The 20202-nt window shown below is 51.3% G+C and overlaps 7 protein-coding genes across 7 annotated transcripts; 6 read left to right on the top strand and 1 right to left on the bottom strand.

The window, feature by feature from the left end:
• Positions 1-236: 236 nt before the first annotated feature.
• On the top strand, positions 237-2331 carry N7457_007850 (signal recognition particle subunit SRP72; the record flags this gene model as incomplete). Its single annotated transcript, XM_057178893.1, has 4 exons — positions 237-557; positions 619-889; positions 945-1089; positions 1140-2331. 4 exons carry the CDS (start codon positions 237-239, stop codon positions 2329-2331), a joined length of 1929 nt encoding a protein of 642 aa, XP_057027279.1.
• A 280-nt stretch (positions 2332-2611) lies between these two features.
• N7457_007849 (Gfo/Idh/MocA family protein) lies at positions 2612-3856 on the bottom strand (the record flags this gene model as incomplete). Its single annotated transcript, XM_057178892.1, has 1 exon — positions 2612-3856. One exon carries the CDS (start codon positions 3854-3856, stop codon positions 2612-2614), a length of 1245 nt encoding a protein of 414 aa, XP_057027278.1.
• A 1614-nt stretch (positions 3857-5470) lies between these two features.
• N7457_007848 (acyl-CoA thioesterase) lies at positions 5471-6430 on the top strand (the record flags this gene model as incomplete). Its single annotated transcript, XM_057178891.1, has 1 exon — positions 5471-6430. The coding sequence occupies one exon, from the start codon at positions 5471-5473 to the stop codon at positions 6428-6430; it is 960 nt and encodes a 319-aa protein (XP_057027277.1).
• Positions 6431-7447: 1017 nt separating this feature from the next.
• N7457_007847 (uncharacterized protein) lies at positions 7448-7987 on the top strand (the record flags this gene model as incomplete). Its single annotated transcript, XM_057178890.1, has 1 exon — positions 7448-7987. The coding sequence occupies one exon, from the start codon at positions 7448-7450 to the stop codon at positions 7985-7987; it is 540 nt and encodes a 179-aa protein (XP_057027276.1).
• Positions 7988-9078: 1091 nt separating this feature from the next.
• On the top strand, positions 9079-11543 carry rfeF (uncharacterized protein; the record flags this gene model as incomplete). Its single annotated transcript, XM_057178889.1, has 7 exons — positions 9079-9084; positions 9161-9406; positions 9567-9850; positions 10008-10102; positions 10167-10895; positions 10947-11014; positions 11067-11543. 7 exons carry the CDS (start codon positions 9079-9081, stop codon positions 11541-11543), a joined length of 1905 nt encoding a protein of 634 aa, XP_057027275.1.
• Positions 11544-12766: 1223 nt separating this feature from the next.
• N7457_007845 (aminophospholipid-translocating P4-type ATPase DNF3) lies at positions 12767-17685 on the top strand (the record flags this gene model as incomplete). Its single annotated transcript, XM_057178888.1, has 2 exons — positions 12767-14825; positions 14855-17685. 2 exons carry the CDS (start codon positions 12767-12769, stop codon positions 17683-17685), a joined length of 4890 nt encoding a protein of 1629 aa, XP_057027274.1.
• A 774-nt stretch (positions 17686-18459) lies between these two features.
• Positions 18460-20062, top strand: N7457_007844 (uncharacterized protein; the record flags this gene model as incomplete). The annotated part of the gene is made up of 4 exons (XM_057178887.1): positions 18460-18617; positions 18676-18949; positions 19386-19664; positions 19721-20062. The coding sequence occupies 4 exons, from the start codon at positions 18460-18462 to the stop codon at positions 20060-20062; spliced, it is 1053 nt and encodes a 350-aa protein (XP_057027273.1).
• Positions 20063-20202: the final 140 nt, after the last annotated feature.

Raw genomic sequence — 20202 nt, 5'->3', positions numbered from 1 at the left:
GATGGGATCTATGGATCTGCCACGTGAGCTACGGTGGCGCAGACGGCATAAAGTGCAGAAACCCCCGATGGGGAAGACCAGTTCCGCACATTGGAGTTTGATAACAGCTGATCTGGGGAAGCAACCGTGTTCTTTATAAAATTCCCATTATTTGATCCCCGATCAGATATCGCCGACCTGCCATCTTTATCGATACCTGATACCCCGCCGAAAATCTTCAGCGATCAACCCCCGCTATGGTTGCGCAATCGCTGGCCTCGCTATTGCAGCGAGCGTCGATTGACGATCACGAGGAAGTCCTTCAGTCTTGCAATGCAGCACTCGCCAAGTCGAAGTCAGATCTGAAGGCGCAACATATTAAAGTCGTTGCTCTTTTGAAACTCGACCGCTACGAAGAAGCTCTCAAGACATTCCAAGCTGGAGGTGATGCCCTAAAGAAGAGCGCAGGCTTGGAATACGCCTATGCATCATACAAATGCGGAAAGCTTGAAGAAGCTACGGAAGCTGTAACTCGTGCTGCTTCTGGGCGTGGCACTAGCCACCTCGAGGCTCAAGTGGTATGATACCCCCATGTGCTCTGATGCCCGAGGACCATTGTTGATTGATATGTCATGATAGCGGTATCGTGCCGAGAATTTCAGACGCGCAGCTGAAATCTACGAAGAATTGTCGAAGGATACATCTTACAGCCACGAGGTTAACGACCTGAACATCAACTCGTGGGCCACTGATGCACAGCTCCAATGGAAAGGAGAGCCGGAATTCGTGCGCCACGACCGATTGTCGCGGGAGGATTTGGAATCATTCGAAATAACCTACAACGCAGCTTGCCTGAACATTGCAAAGGGCGCATTGAAGCAGGGCGAAGTGTTGCTTAACAGAGCTCGAGGTCAGTACCTTGTTGTGTTACTCAGGACTGGAACTCAAACTGATGTGTTGTATAGACATTTGCCGGACATCGGAGGATCTCTCACCAGAAGACAAGACCGCAGAGCTACTACCAATTGCAGTGCAGCAACTTTATGTCCTGATCCGACTTGGAAAATTGGAAGAGGCCGAGGCGGTTCTGAAAGACATCTCTGTGGAAGAGTACGTTGAAAACAATGCTATCCCAAGCCTCAATTACTTACGTACATCAGAATTTCCGAGTTATCGACCAAAAAGATCGCCCGCAACAATATCGTTCTCGCTCGCCCAACCGCTGTCAACCCCTACATTCTATACAAGGCCCTTCATGACACCCCAGATGCCACCAACAACGATAGGCTGTTCGAATATCAAGACCGTGATCTGATCGGCAACTCGCATGCCGCAGACCTTCTGGTCCAAAAATACGATGGCATAATCCGGTCCACATCCAAGGCGCTGTCAAAGCGCCCAAGCCCGTCCACAGACGCTATCCCTAACCTCCTATCTGTATCCAACGCAGCAGCCCATGCCAAAGGCCTAACAGACTCCAAAGCCATTAACCACATTGCTCCATTGCTGGAGCGACGGCCCACAGACATCGGACTGCTCCTGACAGTCGTGCAACTCTATGTTAGCGGCGGTAACACCACCTCTGCCATCACAGCCATGGAGCGAACGCTCCGCATCCTGGAGGATTCAAACAACTCAGTCCGCTTCAACCCAGGTCTCCTCAGTGTTCTCGTCTCCCTGTACCAGCTCGAAGGCCGCAGGGTTCAGATTCGGACCACCCTCGCACAAGCCGCCTCCTACTGGCGCACACAACCCGAGCCTTCCGTGTCTCTCCTCCGCGCAGCAGCTGCTTCCCTTCTCCACTCCGAAAACCGCTCTGACCTCGCTACAGCTGGTGAGCTGTTCCGCTACCTGCAACAGCAAGATCCCAACGACACCATCGCCATCGCCGGCTATGTCGCCTCACAAGCAACCCTCGATTACGCGCAGGTCGAGTCTCAACTCGACAGTCTTCCCGCAGTCAGTGACTTGATTGCCGATATCGATGTCGCAGCTCTGGAATCCGCTGGCGTCTCTCCATCTGCGTCTTCTGCTGCCGCAGCAGCTGCCGCTTTCGCAGGTGCCCGCAAGCGCACTGCAGCTAGCGCTGGCGACCGCGCTAACAAGCGTGTCCGCAAGTCCCGTCTCCCCAAGGACTTCGATCCCGCCAAGAAGGTGGATCCCGAGCGTTGGCTCCCTATTCGTGACCGCTCTTCTTACAGGCCCAAAGGCAAGAAGGGCAAGCAGCGTGCTGCAGCTCTTACACAGGGTGGCCCCGTCAACGAGAAGGCAGAGGAGTCTGCTCCTCAACAGCAGCAAAAGCCCAGTGGAGGCTCTAATGCTAAGAAGAATAAGAAGAAGGGCAAGCGGTAATCTAGTCCTCGCTACACATACAGAATTTAATTGCTACGATGCAGTGCATGTAACTCGGGAACAAAACTTAGACGGATAGTATAAGTAAATTGCTAGCAAGTGCCTTCTGATTTCTCCGAAGACTTGACACACCCCAGACGCCGTCCATAGCAATGACCAGATAACAATTCTCGCAGAGCTAGCTCAAATGATAAAGCACTTCCTCGAGTAACACCCCTCGAGTAACACCGGACGAAATCCACCCCTGCCGCTATCAATCCGTATACCGACAACCCAGAGATCAACCCAGTGGAGTGCTGATGGTACCACATTGCCGGTTATATTGCTCAAAGATCATGAGCAGCAGTCTCAGATCCATCACAGCATCCTCAGTCGTCGTCTTCGCCGCCAATTGCCCACCAACGAGATACGAATGCAGAGCCAAGAATTCGTGCTCATATGCCTCGTCGCAGGTACTAACAGTCTCAGTCCTCTTCACTCGGGGATGGGGGACAGCATTCTCCGTCTCGTTGATCTGGTTGTCATTAACCTTATCAACATCCACGTTCTCATCCGCTTCCTCAACGATAACCCGCACATAAGTGCCCGTGCTGATCTTCTCACCTGGACGAGGGAAATCGTATTCAACGGTGAGGGTCTTATGCGCTCCATAAACGGTTAAATGAGCATCACATCGGGGAATGGCATCAACGCCCGCCTCGTAAAGCAGGGTGAACGGGTGTTTATCGCCCTTCTCGGAATTCGTGTAGTGGAAGATAGCAGAGTAGAAAGGATCTGTGATTGCGACGTTCGACACTGCATCTGGGAAACCCAGGGACTCACGCATCACCGAAAGATCATGACAACCCAGCATTCCCAGGTACCGACAAAAGGCTATCCTGTCCGGAGTGAGCTCGTCCTCAGTCCCGAAGACATCTTCCAGCAGCGCGCGGAACTGTTCCGGGTTATTTTGTGCTTTCATCGGCGGGATAATATCCTTCGATGATGGTGACCGGATGCTGTTCATGGGACCGGCGATGTGTCGACAGCGCGCGTAGTACACCCGGCCTATATTGGCGAGCTCCTTCTTGAAGACTTCTGTGAAGCATGGGGCGTAGCGGCGCGCACATCCGACGAAGACCTTTGGGCCTTCGGATTCGTTGATGCCGTCGAGGGATCGTGTGGCTTTGCCCTTTTTGATTGCGTCGCGGATGCGGCGTAGGCTTGGGACGCTCATTGTGAGTGGGACTTCGACCATTACGTTTTTGCCGGCTTCGAGGGCTATCACGGTGTATTGCTCGTGGTATTCCATTGGGAGTAGGTTGAGGACCACGTCCACTTCTTTATGGCGAAGGACATCCTCGGCGATTGTGGTGCTGTGTGTGATATCGAAGCGGGATTGACATTGCTTTGCGACCTCTTCGTTGGGGTCGTAGATGGCTGTGAGGGTGAAGTGTGTTTTGAGGGACTGCAGGACCGGGAGGTAGGTGGCTTGGACGGCGTTTGTGGCGCCGAGGATGCCCAGGCGCAGGACAGGGGTGACCATGTTGGTGGAGAGACTGGGTGTTGCAGATCCAATGGTTACAGACGAAGGAAGGAAAAAAGAACGATCGAGTCCTTTGTAGATCACTTGAGCGTGGTGAGTTACTGGGGGAATGAAGGATAACTCGGGAACTCAGGGACTGTGGATGTTTGGTATGTGAGAGTAAAATGCGAGAAGAAAGGAATGCTTTCTTGTAGTAACTTGAAAAGGATCAGAGAAATGAAAGAGGGCACTGCCCTTGTGAGTTGTGTACTACCATGCTCAAAGAAAGGCACATGGATGGAGCATATGCCAACTTTGTGACATCATTGTTCACTGGACCAGCTCTCAGACTCTATGGTTCAGCCTGAGCCTTACCCCGGGTTTGATCCATAGATACCCAGATCTGATGCACCGGATATCGACAGCTGCAGATAGATGGTCGATCCTGTATAGATCTAGGTTAGGCTGTGTATACAGGGCTGGAAACATCAAGGATGCGATAGCCAATAGTATAGCGACACACCTACAACGTACATGTCTATCGGCCTCAGCTGTTTACATCCTGGAAGCATAATACCTTGAGACATCTCAATAGATGGGTAACAAACGAATAGTACACAAACATCATCTATACTTAAGCGGCTTTAGATCTTCTGGAAGGGCGGATAGGTGGAGATGCGGGCCGCCAACCTTGGAGCCACGGTTCCCTTCGACAGAAATCGAATGTTCCTAGCACATATCTAGATACCAGGGGTTAAATGTGTCTATATTACCTGCGTATGGGTGGCGATGGTATGAATACGGCAGCGATATGCGCAAAGGAAGAACAGGCGGTCCGCGTCAATGCTTATTACATGTCATGTCGACTGGGAAACTTCGAGATGATACCTGGATTACTGAGCCATTTCTTACCCAAGTCAGATGCCTTTGGATATTCCCCTAATTGCCAGTGCAAGTGGACAGTATGTAGTTTGATATTCGAGATCCTAGAGGGATTCGCGTGGGAAGAGGGAAGCGTTCCTTTCCACCCCCCTATCCAATGTTAAATCCAAACAAGTGTTCTAAGGTCATAATCTAGATCGACTCGCAGAATTAATTGAGCATATGGACTCCGTAGTTATCTCCCATGTGAGTTCCCATGTGAGTTCCCATGTGATTTCTGTTCGGTGGACACCGACGCAGTGGGCCGAACTCGAGGTCGGGCCGGCTCTCAAACATTGCAAACTGCCGTGTGCAATTCGAATCCCCAAGACTGTACTCCGTGCTCCAAATGGAATCATAGCAACCCACTCTACCGAGTACATGTCTCCGAAACCTGGAACAGACTCATCTAGAAACATGTCATTCTTATCAAAAGATCCTACCTACATCATCATGCATCTCACAGTGACTGATTGAGTCTAGTGAGCCGCAAAGAGCCCCAAGTTCGCATCGCGTATTATTAAGGGTAACCCAACTGCCGAGCCGAGGTCTACCGTTTTCACTTCCAGAGAAATGTCGACTTTTATATCCTACGCCTTTCTCTCCATACCAGCCATTCAGGGACATTGTATCGTCTCTAATTTCCCCTGTGTCTTCCACATACATTAGACTCGCTCTGAGATAAACCACTCAACCCAATCATTCGACACAGCCATGGCAACCACATTAGCGGAACATATATCGTTGGAAAAATTCCAGGATCATTATATCTCCAGGCATCTTCCTCAGAGGTTGGGAAACCCGGCAAGCATTGCATATGGTGGTTACGCTATCGCTCTCGCGATTCATGCTGCGTACAAGAGCGTTCCCGATGGGTTTCATCTTCATTCGGTCCTCGGACACTATCTTCGCCCTGTCAGCACAGAGATCAAACTGATATGCACGCCTATACAACTCCGGAAGTCGAGAGGTTTCATAACCTATCGGGTTAATGTTGAACAGAAAGATCCATCGACTGGCAACCTGATCCTGTGTATGGAGCTATCAGCCGATTTCCACAAGGATGAACCTTCTGTTCTCACACACTCAGCTTCTCCCAGTAGAAGCTATCCTCACTGGCGGGACTGTGCCACCTGGGAGAGCGTGGTGGAGGAGAATTGGCTCAAACCTGGCAAGATCACCGAGAAACAGGCCAATATCTTCAACACGTTATTCAAACTGTCCCGGGACCTTTATGACGGTCGTCCCTGTCCAGAAGGTATCACTACTCAAAACATGCTGGGGTTTGCCAAGACCGCCAAAACCACACAGGACGGATTGTCTCCTACGGAAAAAGCGTCCGCAGATTGGGTGAAGGTGAAACACCCGCTTCGGACCGAAGCAGAACAGATGGCCGGTCTTGGGTTCCTCATGGATGGTATCCTGGCCTTCTTACCTTTGGCTCATAATCACATGTTTTTCGATGATGTTGGGGCGTGCTCCAGTTTAGACTTTGCACTGCGCATATTTGTGCCGCACCCTAAGATGGATGAATGGCATCTGAGGGAAATCATTAACCAGCGCGCTGGCCATGGTCGTACATACACCGAGGCCAAACTGTGGGATGATGAGGGGAACTTGGTAGCTTCCATGACGCAGCAGTCGATTTTGCGTGCCAAACCTGTGAAATTGTGAAGTCTGGCTGGTTCATGCCCCTTTAGACCTAGCCTTTTTTTTTAGTAATATAGAATCTCGAGACAATATACGTTGACGTTCGAGAGAGCTGATTGGACAAGAGAATTGGAACCAATCAAGAAAGTGATCACAGAGTGATACCCGGAGAGATGTAATCGGTACACTATGGACCGGAGCTATAAGACCCGTTGCTACTCGGTGGATTTATTCATATGTTGTATGGAATATGCAGGCATCTGATTAGCTGCTCGGCTTGGTCGGCTCCAAAGCCTTTTCGGCTTTCCTCGGGTTCCCATGTGTATGCCTCGTCAGATATGTACATAAAAACAGCATAGTAAACCTATGGACCATGCTTCATCAAACACTATCCCCTGTACATAGTGAGTGGTGTGCTTCTCGGCTCTCAAGACCAGATGCCGTGGCATGATGATACGGATCCATGAGCTACGAAATGCATCTTATGTTTGAAAGGAGCCCTCTTCCTGCAGGATCATTGGCTGGCTGATTCCCGTCAGCCTGCTCCACCCCAATGCATGTGTCCCCAGTATTCCCTTCGTAACTTCGGGGTACCTCCTGCACCCCGAGGTGTCGATCGGCTCCTGGAATACTCCGTACGGCATGCATCGATGTATGTACTCCGTAGATCCAGGCCCGATTATACTAAATTCGGATCCGAGATAGCCCGGCGTCCGTCTTCGTGGGATCTCTTTCCGCTTGACGTTAGGGCTAAGCCGGCCGTGCTCCACCAAGGCTTCTCACTCCACTGGACTATTGGCTCAGCTAGCTCAATTCGCCGTGATCGCCGCCGATCTAGATAGTTCTGGTGTTTTTTTGCGTTGGGTACGGCACAGCTAGCTCTGTTATTTGTTGAGAAGCTAATTCATTACGGGGTACGTCGAAGGTTCTTTAGCTATACCTATTCTGTACATCATATTCCTCGCGAGGTCCTATATCTACCAATTTTCCCCGTCTCATGAACTTTTCTCCTCAAGCAAATACTTCAAAAATTTTTTCACAATGCAGTACACCTTCGCCGCTGTCTCCCTCCTGGCTGGTCTGGTCTCGGCCACCACCATCACCTCCGCTGCCACTGCCACTTCCACTTCCACTTCCTCTGCCGTCGCCTCTTCGTCCGTGATCGCCTCTTCTTCCAAGATTGTCTCCTCCTCCGCCACCCCTTCTTCTCTCTCTATCCGCCCCAGCCGTACTCCTAAGTCTTCCTCGGTTGCTGCTACCAGCTCCTTCATTGCCTCCTCCACCTCTGTGGCCGTCGCTTCCGGTACTCCCGGTGTGAAGGCCGCCGATACCTTCGACTGCGTCTACGCCGGCTGGGCCTGCGACTGGATCGCCCCCGAGCACAGTTCCGGCTCTGACTACTGCGGCCGCTCCCCCTTCAAGGCCGGCCACGAGCTGCCCAGCGGCAGCAAGGTCCTCGCTGTCTCCATGGACGGTGCTGATGAGTGCGCCTCCAAGGCTGGCGAGAAGTGCTGCCAGGTCCTGGCCGATGCTCCTTGCCGTCGTGGCGAGAAGTACCTCGAGTGCAAGAAGCTCGAGTAGGTATGTTTGCCCCGGCCTCGTGTTCAGTTGGATGCATTGCTAATCCGATTCTAGATTATGAAAGCTATATGACGCTTGAAGAATCATGAAGCAAAAGACTATCTTAGCGTGCATTTTGTACAGTCGCATACAGCGTGTATTAGATTTTCTGTCCCCATTTAATAGAATTGCAATAATTTTGTCTACGTTCAGGGAACTCACTGGATTACCTACATAGAACCAACACTTGGTGTAATGTACGGAGGACTCCGTAGCAAATCGATGGGCAATGGTATGACAGGGATTAGGTCGTACGTTGACCGCTGCAACTTGGCGTATGACTAACACTCGATGTCCACTTGCAGGATTTGCTGATATTTCGGCTCGAGTGGTTGCCTAGGCAAAGCTATCACCATGCCACGCAGAAATTAATATCCGTGGAATCATTTAGGCAAAACCGTGCCTGCAGCTATCTGTGAGGTAATTTAATGACTTGCAGCGTGTGTGCTTCTGGAAGCATCGGATGGATGTGGGCCGTTGGCCACGGGGAAAGACGACCGGAGCCGTTGGCTTTTTTGTCCCGCAGAGACGCGAGGACTAGGAAGAGAGATAGATTGGATGCCAAGTTCATTATGGTTAGCACAAAATGGCGGCTTTGCTAGTTCGTACTATCGACCTAAGAGGCAAAAATGATATCGCAACTGGATAGCACCAGCCCACTGTCCCCGAAAACAAGCGAGAAAGGCCGATTGGAGGCGACTGAGCTTCGTATACTCACGCTGGAAGAGTGTGGTTCTCTGCGTTTTAGATAATGATCGTATTGTACTCGTACAGAGTACAAAGTCCCAATCGGTATACTCCGTATGTTGTACAGAGTAAAAGCACATAGCTGAATCCGGTGACTTCATTCAAAGGTACTTTAAAGTACCTCGGTTGCTAGGGGAGATAAGCGAGCCAGCAGGTACCTCGAGGTACCTGCCATATACAGGTCCAGGTCAGCCTCAGAAGAAGAGGGGCGCTATCCACATCAGCCAACGTCATTGATTTCTCACCTCGTGAGACTTTCACTTCTGCCTGTATCTTGCCTTTTCTCTTGGTTTCTCAAGTTTATCATGGGTGTAAGTCGGCCGCGTTCTTCCCTTTCACCACAACCCCGACGAAATCCCCTCAATCTAACCCCTCATTTTTTTCCAGTTTGCTCAGAAAATCGCTGCAGCTCAGAACAGCCAGACGATGGCTAATAGTGGCACGTACGGAGGGGCACCTCCCTCGGGGTATACTGGAGGCCCTCCTTCCTCATTGCAGGCTGGTGGATCCGTAAGTCACTTCATCTCTTCGCTTGTTCCGCGACGTCATTTGAGGGAGAAAAGTGCTAATTCTTCGCAGAGTCAACAATCGCAGTACCAGGCTTATCCAGGATCCCCAGCCCCTCAGGGATCGGTAAGCCATTTTCCTTAAATTTTGCCTTTTATCCGTGTTTCTCCGTTTCCCCGTCTTCACGTTTTACCCCTCCAACACCTGGTTCTGGAACAAAACCATCATGTCGGGACCCTACCAAGGATATCAAGGCTATTCTCCATACGGCGGCTCATTTCAACAGTCTTACAACGCATCCCCATCTCCTGCATCATATGGCAGGCCGCCATCGCAGCAGCCTACGCCTTACCCCGCATCTCAACCTCAGGCCTATGGCCGCGCGCCTCCACCCCCACCACAAGGCCAGCCCTATGCCTCCGCTAGTTCGCCGTATCCAGGCCAGCGCCCGGGACAGGGTTATGCTTCTCCTTCCTCGCCTTATCCAGGACAGCAGCCTCCGCAGTCTCCTTACCCCGGACAGCAGCCCCCCCAGTCGCCCTATCCTGGTCAACAGCAAGCTCCTCAAGGGTACCCTGGACAGCAATACCCTGGACAGCAGCCGTCATATGTACAAATTTCCCCATGCCCTCAATTATCACTTTGTTTTCTTCTCTCGCTTTTGTTTTGGGGGTTTCGTTAAACTTGCGATAGTGGAAGGATGAATGCTAACGGGAAATAGAACCAGGCGCCATCCTACCCTCCTCAGGGAGCTCCTTACCCCGGTGGCCAGGGCCGTGCTGGACCGTCACCTGGACCACCAAGCGGACCACCGCAGGGCCAGTATGGCGCACCTGGTGGCGCCCCTCAGGGTGCGCCTCAGGGTGGAGCGCCCCCGGCCACACAGCAACAGATTGCAGCCTACCGATCGCTTTTGATTTCCACGATCCAAGAGAAGAATATCCAAAGTTTCTACCCCCGGAGCGACTGGACCGACTTGTTCAGACACTTGCTGCCGAAGCACCGGGCAAGCTTAACAAGCTGATCGGCGAATGGGCGGTGCCCATGGAGGTTGCGACCGATGTCATGAAACTGGCGCTGTATGATGTAATCCTCTACGTCGATGACAGTGGATCGATCGAGTTCGAGGAGAAGGGACTCCGAAAGGATCAGCTCAGACAGATTCTTGGTATCGTGGCTACTGCAGCCTCTACCTTCGATCAGGATGGTATCTCCGTTCGATTCATGAACTCCAGCGAACAGGGCGATGGTATCCGTGACGCGGAAGATGTTGAACGTCTTGTCTCCCGTGTCCGTTTCTCTGGACTGACCCCTCTGGGCACTAGCCTCCGGTCCAAGGTTGTTGAACCCATGATTGTTCAGCCCGCCCGAGCCAACCGCCTGGAGAAGCCTGTGCTGGTAATTACCATCACCGACGGACAGCCAGCTGGTGAGTCTCACGGTACTGTGGGTGATGTCATTCGCTACGCAGTGGAGGAGACCACGCGGACCCGTTATGGCCCCGGTGCCGTGGCATTCCAGTTCTCGCAGGTGGGCACTGATTCGCGGGCTCGCGACTTCCTGTCCTCTCTGGACGAGGATCCCCACATTGGCCACTTGATCGACTGCACTTCCAGTATGTTTCTACATGGCGTCCATAGTGGATACAGCTAACATGGTGTTCCAGACTTTGAGGTTGAGCAAGATGAGATGTCTCGTGCTAATCCGCCAGTGCATCTCACCCGTGAGCTTTGGGTAAGTTCCGGATTTTGTTATGTATCGTTGATCACTTTACTGATTGCTTTAGTGTGCCAAACTGATGCTTGGTGCTATCGATTCCTCCTACGACACCAAGGATGAGCGCGACAACGCACGTCGTGCGGCTCCCCCGCCCTCATCGGTAGCTCAGTACGGAAGCGGCGGCGGCTACGGCCAGCCTCCCCAATCCCAAGGTCAAGCCCAGCCTCCATACGGTGCGCCTCCCGGCGCTCCTCCCAGCCAGTACGGTTCCCAGTCTGGTTATGCACCACAGGGTGGTCAATATGCCCCGCCTGCAGGGCCCCCTCCTGGTCAGGCACCACAAGGTGGTCAATATGCCCCGCCTGCAGGACCCCCTCCTGGTCAGGCACCACAAGGTGGTCAATATGCCCCGCCGTCAGGGCCCCCTCCTGGTCAGGCCCCGTACCAGGGATCGGGTAGCTATGGCCGTCCCCCACCTCAGCAGCCATACGGGTCTGGATCTGGATACCAGCAGCCGCCATATGGACAGCAGCCACGCTATTGATAGCGGGGATTGACGTCATAGGCCTTCACGTCTTGGCATGAATTACGTGTGTTTTGCTTTTTTTTTTTTTTGCCATGCGACTTTGAGGGTTGGATCTCTTACCTTGTACTCCACATAGTCACGATTTGCGAACGTTGTGAACCAATCCAACTTCAACTCAAATTCTATTCTTTTCCGTTTCAGCCTTTTTGAGCGATGCCTGGGCCCTGGAAGGTCTGCTTCCCTGGTTGCGATCGGCAGGACTCCACTAAAAAAACTCGAAAGTACGTATGTACGGAGTATGTAGATAGGCCAGTTCAAGGGGATATTCCAGAGCTGTCAAGTTGAGTGAGTACCTAGGGTCGGACTCAGTTGTTCGACGCTGCATTCTACAGCTTACTCCGTACACCGTACCACCCATAGAACGTGCGCTCAACACGAGAAGTCGAGATTGCCACTTTCAGCCAGTCCGCAAATAGGTGGACCCGGGGAATGTGGGCGAGTGGCCAATGAAACCAGTCGCAGTTCTGGGTTCAGCGGGCCTTTGGCCCCCAAGGGACTCAGCCTGACTTTCTTAAATTAACTTGGGGGCTGTGCCTGTAGGCATAACACAACGCACGTACTCCGTAGATGGTTGCGTCTTACGCGTTTGCCCAGAACTCTCCGACGAACGGATATGCTTGTCATTGGGGATTGTGTCGGACATGTTGGATTTTTTTTTCCGACTTGCCCACTTGACTCCAGTTTTTCCCCATTCCTCCCCGTTTTTCTCTGCCTATCATGGCATTGCCTCGAAACATCGTGAAGATCGCAAGTTGGACACACTAGGCCGTTTTGGGCTCAGTACCGTTCTGTCCAAATTGGGTCTTGGCTTGCACACTTGGACTCCCTTTCTTTTCTTGCTTATTCTCTTATTCTCTTAGCCTTGTTTCATTTTTCATTTTTTTATTATTGAGGATTACTGCGCCCTTCGTTTTTATCGCTTTCGATCCTTGCTTCGACGGGCGTCCCCTCGTTTCCTAGGCCCTCGACCAATACTTTCGCTTTGCGCCAGGGGAAATCACGTCTCCCCCGCTGAACAGAAGAATGATCTGATCAGTGTGATCAATCGAATCGAATCATTTCAGTACCACCCGACAGAGAAAGCTTGCAAAGACAGATTGTGATAGCCTTAGAGGAATAAAAAAGTACCAAGATCGTCGGGGTCTGTCCCGCGCACTTGTGCAAGGAATTCGACGGTCGTCATGTCCCCCAACGACAGATCTACTGAACCTACAGAGGAAATCCAACCCAGGCAGAGCGATGTTATACGACGACCCTCCCTCGTGTCGTCACGGACGGGCTCCGATGCCGGGCGACGGAGCTCCTTCCAACATGTACGTTTCTCAACCGATCTCGATCGCGAGTCGGTTGAGGAACAAAGACAGACCAACTGGGATCGACGTCCCAATCCTCGCGGCTTGACTGTCGACACTGCGCTGGCGCCTCCATCAGTTCGACCTGCGCCTTCGCCAACTTCTCCGCTGTCGCCTCCCAATGCTGCCCAGAATGCGACTCTCTCCCCTCTGTCCCCGACAAATCCTGAGCCCGCCGGCCGGTCCCGGTCGCGAAACCGTGGATACTCGCTACGTCGCACTATATTTAATAAGGCAATCAATTCGACGACGGAGAAGGATGACCTCGCCTTGGCTGAGCTGGGCGAGGTCAGGGAGCCGTCGTCAGATGTGACCCAGACTCCGGTTGCGGCTGCTGAGACGCTCAGCTCCGCTGATGAAAAGAATGCGCTGAGTGTCGCGCCGACGGCGACGATCGACTCGACTCACAAGGAGGACTCGACCACTTATCTCTCCTCTGAGCCCCTCAAGAAACAGTTTTCTATGTCTGTGGCTCATGAGAAATGGCTGCGCCGGAAGGCGACTACTGCTGCGGCTGTTGCGCGCTTCGAGGCGATCATGACAACTATCCAGAAATTTGTTCTGCGAATCAAGGACATTCCACCTACTCAGGATGGGCGTCATATTGACCTCAATCCCTCTATGGTGGATACTATGCTTGATGAGCGCACCGGGAAGCCATATGTCAGTAACTCCATTCGTTCTAGCCGTTATAGTCTCTGGAGTTTCTTCCCCCGCCAATTCTTCGCCCAATTCACGAAAGTCGCCAATTTCTATTTCTTGATCGTCGCTATCTTGCAAATGATTCCTGGCTTGAGTACAACTGGTACATATACGACTATCGTGCCGCTTTTGATCTTCGTTGGTATCTCAATGGGCAAGGAAGGGTTCGATGATTGGCGCCGATATCGTTTGGATAAGGAGGAGAACAATCGTGATGCTTGGGTGCTCCGCCCGGGGCATGGAACAATGCAAGATGGCGCTTCTATTATAAGCAACGCTCAGGATTGGGTGCGGATCAAGTGGGATGAAATCCGGGTGGGCGATGTTCTGAAACTTGAACGTGACCAGCCGATTCCTGCCGATATTGCTCTTATTCATGCCAGCGGACCCAATGGTGTCGCTTATATTGAGACTATGGCCCTGGATGGTGAGACTAACTTGAAGAACAAGCAGCCTTGCCGGCCCGTGTCCAAGGTTTGCTCGACCGTGGATGATATTACCAGCAACTCACTGCATTTCGTCGTCGAAGACCCGAATCTGGACCTTTACAAGTTTGACGGTCACGTCACAGTCAATGCCCAGGAGAAGCTGCCCTTGACCAACAACGAGATCGTGTACCGTGGTAGTATTCTTCGCAACACTGACCGTGCTCTGGGTATGGTGATTTACACCGGCGAGGAGTGCAAGATTCGCATGAACGCCAACAAGAACCCGCGAATTAAGAGACCTGCTTTGCAGGGCAAGGTTAACCGCGTCGTTATGATTATCGTGCTGCTGGTCGTGATCTTGGCCGTTGTCTGCACTGTAGCCTACAAGTACTGGTCTCAAGATGTGGAGCAATCGTCCTGGTATCTTGAAGATGCCACCGTCGACTACGGCCCCATCTTCACCTCGTTCCTGATCATGTTCAATACCATGATTCCCATCTCGCTTTACGTCAGTATGGAAATTGTCAAGGTTGCACAGATGCTGCTTCTCAATGATATCGACATGTATGATCCCGAAACCGACACCCCGCTCGAAGCGCACACGTCTACCATCAACGAGGAACTTGGTCAAATCAGCTATATCTTCTCTGACAAGACTGGTACCCTGACAAATAACTCCATGCGCTTCCGCAAGATGAGCGTGGCTGGAACTGCCTGGCTGCATGACGCGGACCTCCAAGAAGAGGCTGCCCGTGAAGGTGACCAGACCAAGTTGATTCATAAGAAGCGAAGCGCAAAGGGAAAAAGGCCCTAGGCCGCAAGTCGAATGTTTCCGAGGTCCAGATGCCCCGTCCGTCTAATGTCTCGGGAGCTCTTGATGGTATACGCCCTGGCAGGTCTGCCACAACTTACCGTACCGAAGAGATGCTCGACTACATCCAACGCAAGCCTTATACTATCTTTGCTCGAAAGGCCAAGCTTTTCATTTTGTCTATGGCACTTTGTCATACTTGCATTCCCGAAAAAGATGAACACGGAAACACCACGTTCCAAGCTGCCTCGCCGGACGAGTTGGCCCTTGTCCTTGCTGCCCAGGAACTTGGTTATCTTGTAGTGGATCGCCAGTCAAACACCTTGACCATCCGCACACATCCTAACGGGCCTGATGAAGCCACTACCGACGAGATCTACGAAATAATGGACGTGATCGAATTCTCAAGCGCGCGAAAGCGCATGTCAGTCGTCGTCCGCATGCCCGATCAACGAATTTGCCTATTCTGCAAAGGTGCCGATACCACGCTGATGCGTCTCCTCAAGCAAGCTGCGCTGGCTCACGAGAAAGCCATTGAAATCGAGCGACGTGCCAGCAAACGCAAGAATGCCGAGGCGGACCAGGTCATACGGCGTAACAGCGAGCACCACAGTCGAAAGAACAGTGGTGTTCGGAACAGTATGACTCGTCCTAGCTTCACTCATCGGCGCTCGTCAATTACCGGACAGCAGGGTTCCGCTCTTCGCGCCAGTATAGATGCCTGGCTGCACGATCGGGAGACTGATGGCGGTATGCTAAACCGAGAAGCCGATAGCGAGTACTACAGTCCTCGCCCCTCGGCGCAGATGGGACGACCCTCGGCTGCGATCTCTGATTCTGGAAGCTCAACGAACGGCGAGGAAGAAGAAGATCTTGTGGAGGAGGCGCTGGTTGTTAATGAGACAGCTATTTTCGAGCGCTGCTTCCAGCACCTGAATGACTTTGCCACCGACGGCCTGCGGACTTTATTGTATGGCCACCGATTTTTGGATGAAGCGACCTACACGAGTTGGAAAACTTCCTACAACGAGGCATGCACAAGTCTTGTTGATCGACAGCAGAAAATCGAGCAGGCTGGCGAGCAGATCGAGCAGCAGCTGGAGCTCACAGGTGCCACTGCTATTGAGGATAAGCTGCAGAAGGGCGTGCCGGAGGCTATTGAAAAATTGCGCCGAGCCAATATTAAGATGTGGATGTTGACTGGTGACAAGCGTGAGACTGCTATCAATGTCGGTCACTCGTGTCGTCTTGTCAAGGAATACTCGACTCTGACTATTCTCGACCAAGAGAATGGCGACGTTGAACAAACGATCGTCCATCTCATTGGGGAGATTACTCGGGGTCGCGTGGCACATTCTGTGGTCGTAGTCGATGGTCAGACGCTCTCGACTATCGAGGCCGATGAGATTGTGCGCGAGCAGTTCTTCCAACTGGCCGTCAAGGCGGACTCGGTCATCTGTTGCCGTGCAAGCCCGAAGCAGAAAGCGTTTTTGGTGAAAACAATTCGCAAACATGTCAACGATGCCATCACTCTTGCTATTGGAGACGGCGCTAATGATATCGCAATGATCCAGGAGGCTCATGTGGGTATTGGTATCGCTGGTAAAGAGGGATTGCAGGCAGCTCGTATTTCGGATTACTCGATCGGACAGTTCCGCTTCCTTCTCAAGTTGCTTTTGGTGCACGGTCGTTGGAACTACATGCGTGCATGCAAGTATACGCTAGGCACTTTCTGGAAGGAAATGTTGTTCTACCTGACTCAGGCGTTTTACCAGCGCTGGAACGGCTACACTGGCACCAGTTTGTACGAGCCGTGGAGTTTGAGTATGTTCAACACGCTGTTCACCTCGCTTGCTGTTATCTTCCTGGGCATCTTCACCAAAGACCTAGCAGCATCGACACTGCTGGCTGTGCCGGAGCTCTACACCAAGGGTCAAAAGCATGGCGGCTTCAATATCTCGCTATACCTAGGTTGGACATTCATGGCAACTTGTGAAGCAGTCATCGTCTTCTTCACAATGTGGAGTCTTTACGGTCTTGCCAACGTCAATCCCAGCGGCAATGACATCTTCTCCATGGGTCTCCTGACGTTCTCCGCATGCATCATCATCATAAACCTCAAACTCCAAGTCCTGGAAGTCCACAACAAGACCTACATGTCACTCATCGTGATAATAATCTCCGTCGGCGGCTGGTTCGTCTGGGATTTGATCCTCGACCGCGAATACACCATGGGCTCCGGCAAGGGCATCTACTTCGTCCCGGGCAATTTCATCAACCACTCCGGCCGCAACCTCCTCTTCTGGGCCATCCTCCTACTATCCGTAATGGCAGTCGTCCTCTTCGAATTCACCGTCTCCACCTTACGCGTCCTCTTCTTCCCAACCGACGTCGACCTCTTCCAAGAATATGAACAAGACCTCGACATCCGCAAACGCTTCGAAGAAGCCGCCGCCGCAGAACTCCAGCAGGGCTGGGACCACGGCACCAAGAAATCCAGCTTCGAGATCGCGCGAGAGACCGCCGAACTCGCTGAAATGGACGCCCGCGAACGCCACGTCCGCGAGCTCCTCGCCCGTCCTCGCATTATGGTGGATAAACCCGCCACGCAGGAAGTCGAGATCGATGGCTATACCAGTGCCAGCGCGACAAATAGCCATAACGGCAGCGTACCGAGCCACCTCGGCGATGCTAGTAGCCCGGGCCATCTCTCCCCGGAAGACGCGAATGGCCGTCGACCTTCCGTTGAGATCCATCAACTGTTCAGCCGAGGCTTTGGAAGTGTCCGGAGAGGTCAGCTTAAATGATTCGATTTTCCCTTCTTTTTTTTGCGTTCTCAATTTTGTTTTCAACGTCTCTCATAGCGATTGCGTCTTTCATTCCCTTATGCGATCACTGTGAGCATAGGAAGGCGTTGGTTTGGCTTTTTCCCCTTTCTATTTTCCTGTTTTTTTCTCCCTCTTTTGTCTTGCACAGTCGTGTCAGTTCAGGATACCCCGACTCGTGAGTCTGGTTTTTACGCGTTATTAAGTTCGCATTGCGGACGTATGTGATTCCCCCGTTCTTTGGTTGAGGATGCAGTATATATATCTTTTCTCTCGCCTCGTTAGTTTTTAATCTGGAGACTTGACAGTCTTGTCTATATTGCTTGTTGGTCTTTACTTAGGTCTCTTGGTGCGTAAGTGTAAATACTTGTAATTTGTTAGGCCTGTTGCATTTGGTAGTAAAATAATAGGAACAAGTCATCGTGGATTGTATCACCGAGTATAGTAATGTGATATTCGTTCCAAGTCTGTTATAGCACATTTACAAGCAGGATGATCGTATATTGCACACCTGTGTAGATCATGTGACTGATAATAGTTTGTGTTGACATAGCGCGTCGGGCATTTAGTACCAAGTCAAGACTGCTTAAGCTCAAATTGCTTGACATGATAGGCAAGGAAGCTCACCTCCTGTCAATGAAAACCATCTCGATACCATCAAGGCGCATTATCACCCCGAGGAACAACTTACGCCCCTGTCTGGTCGGGTCTATTTCTACCCATGCAGACAACAGTCAGGGGGGCCAGCCCCGATATATGTCTCCTGTTGAAGGAGAGTCACTTCAACGCTATCGGAAGGGCGGCTATCACCCCATCACGCTAGGGCAACACCTTCGAGCTGGGAGGTATAAGGTGCTGCATAAACTAGGATGGGGAGGTTACTCGACAGTTTGGGCGGCGAGAGATCAAAGGTTGTATATGCCTATGTGACACACAGTGACCTTGGCTAATTACGAAAGTGGCTGTTTTTAGAAAACGAGTTTATGTTGCTATCAAGATCTCTATTTCGGAAACGAATCATGAGAAGGGCACACGAGAGCTTCAGACTCTGAAAAAATTGGCATCTCATTGCCGTTATCGGAAACATATAATCTCTATTTTGGATACATTTGAATTGAACGGCCCAAACGGAATGCATCGATGCTTAGTATATGAGCTTCTAGGGCCGAATATCCCGGATATAATTGATGCACACTTCCCTATAGGAAGGCTCCCAGGGAAGCTCGCCAAAAGAATTGCGAAGCAAGTTTTGATCGGGCTTAATGAATTGCACCAACAGAATATTGGACATGGAGGTAGATCACCTACGTCGGAAAATATATAAAATAAGTCTCTGTTGAAGATACAGAGGTATGATACAGCATGTAGGGTTCAACAATGGGTTCAAATGATACTAGGAATAGGGTCTCTCATGGAAGTATTGAGTTGTCTAAAGATCTGGATAATATCTGCCTTTTCCTGCTATTTATACCCCTTTGTGTGCCGAGGATCGGAGTCCTCAATTTGGCCCCCAAAGGTGAGCTTTTCGGCAGAAAAGACAAAAAGGGCGTAGCGTTGATAATCCTGCGGATGAGAGAATCCTGCCTCAGGCATGGTTCTCAACAGTCTCACCTTATGTAGATCTCCATACCCGCAACTTGGCCTTTACCACACCTTGTATGGATAGCCTTCACGAGAAAGAGTTTACCGACATACTGGGGAAACCAGAACTAGGCTTAGTCCGAAGGCTTGATGGACAAGGACTGGAGGCTAATGTGCCTAGCTATATGGTTAAGCCAACCCCATATCCAACGCAATCTTGGGATTCGGCCCAATCGATCAAAATAATCGACTTTGGGGAATCGTTTCTACGCACTACAATCCCCCAAACACTACACACACCTTTACCGGTCCGGGCACCCGAAGTGATCTTTGAAGACCGTATTGATTATCAGGTTGACCTATGGAGCATGGGGTGTATGGTAAGTAGCCTCATCCAAAGCGAATCGCCATATAGGTGAACTGATATTGATAATAGCTTTTTGAACTCTTTACGGGACAACCGCCTTTCGATACTTTCATGATCACACGTGCAATTCTCGTGGCTCAAATGCGGGAAATGGCAAGTGACGATTTACCGGCAAGATGGCAACAGAAATGGAATGAGATGAACACAGGCGACGATACAAATACGGAAAGCACTGGGCATAACTTGCAGGAATGGTTGGAAGAGGTGTACTTCGATGGCTGCCAAAGCCCTGATCTTACCAGAGATGATATACTCAAGCTTGGTCAGATCATTGGAAGGCTGTTGAAGTTTGAACCGTCTGCGAGAGCATCGGCAAGAGAGATTCTAGATGATCCCTGGTTCGATGAGTAGTTCTCCTTTGATGAATAGACCTTGGACTCATGAGACTATATCGAAGAACTCCCGAAGACCTTTTTGATGGTATTCCTTCGGAGAAATCATATTAATACATCGTATATGATAGAGCCCGATAGCACTGCTGGCATGTGGGT

This window comes from Penicillium paradoxum (genome assembly GCF_028828445.1).
Source record: "Penicillium paradoxum strain IBT 22861 chromosome Unknown utg000007l_segment0_segment0, whole genome shotgun sequence".
NCBI lineage: Eukaryota > Fungi > Ascomycota > Eurotiomycetes > Eurotiales > Aspergillaceae > Penicillium > Penicillium paradoxum.
The sequence above is the reverse complement of the archived record's forward strand: the minus strand, read 5'-3'. Positions and strand labels throughout refer to the sequence as shown.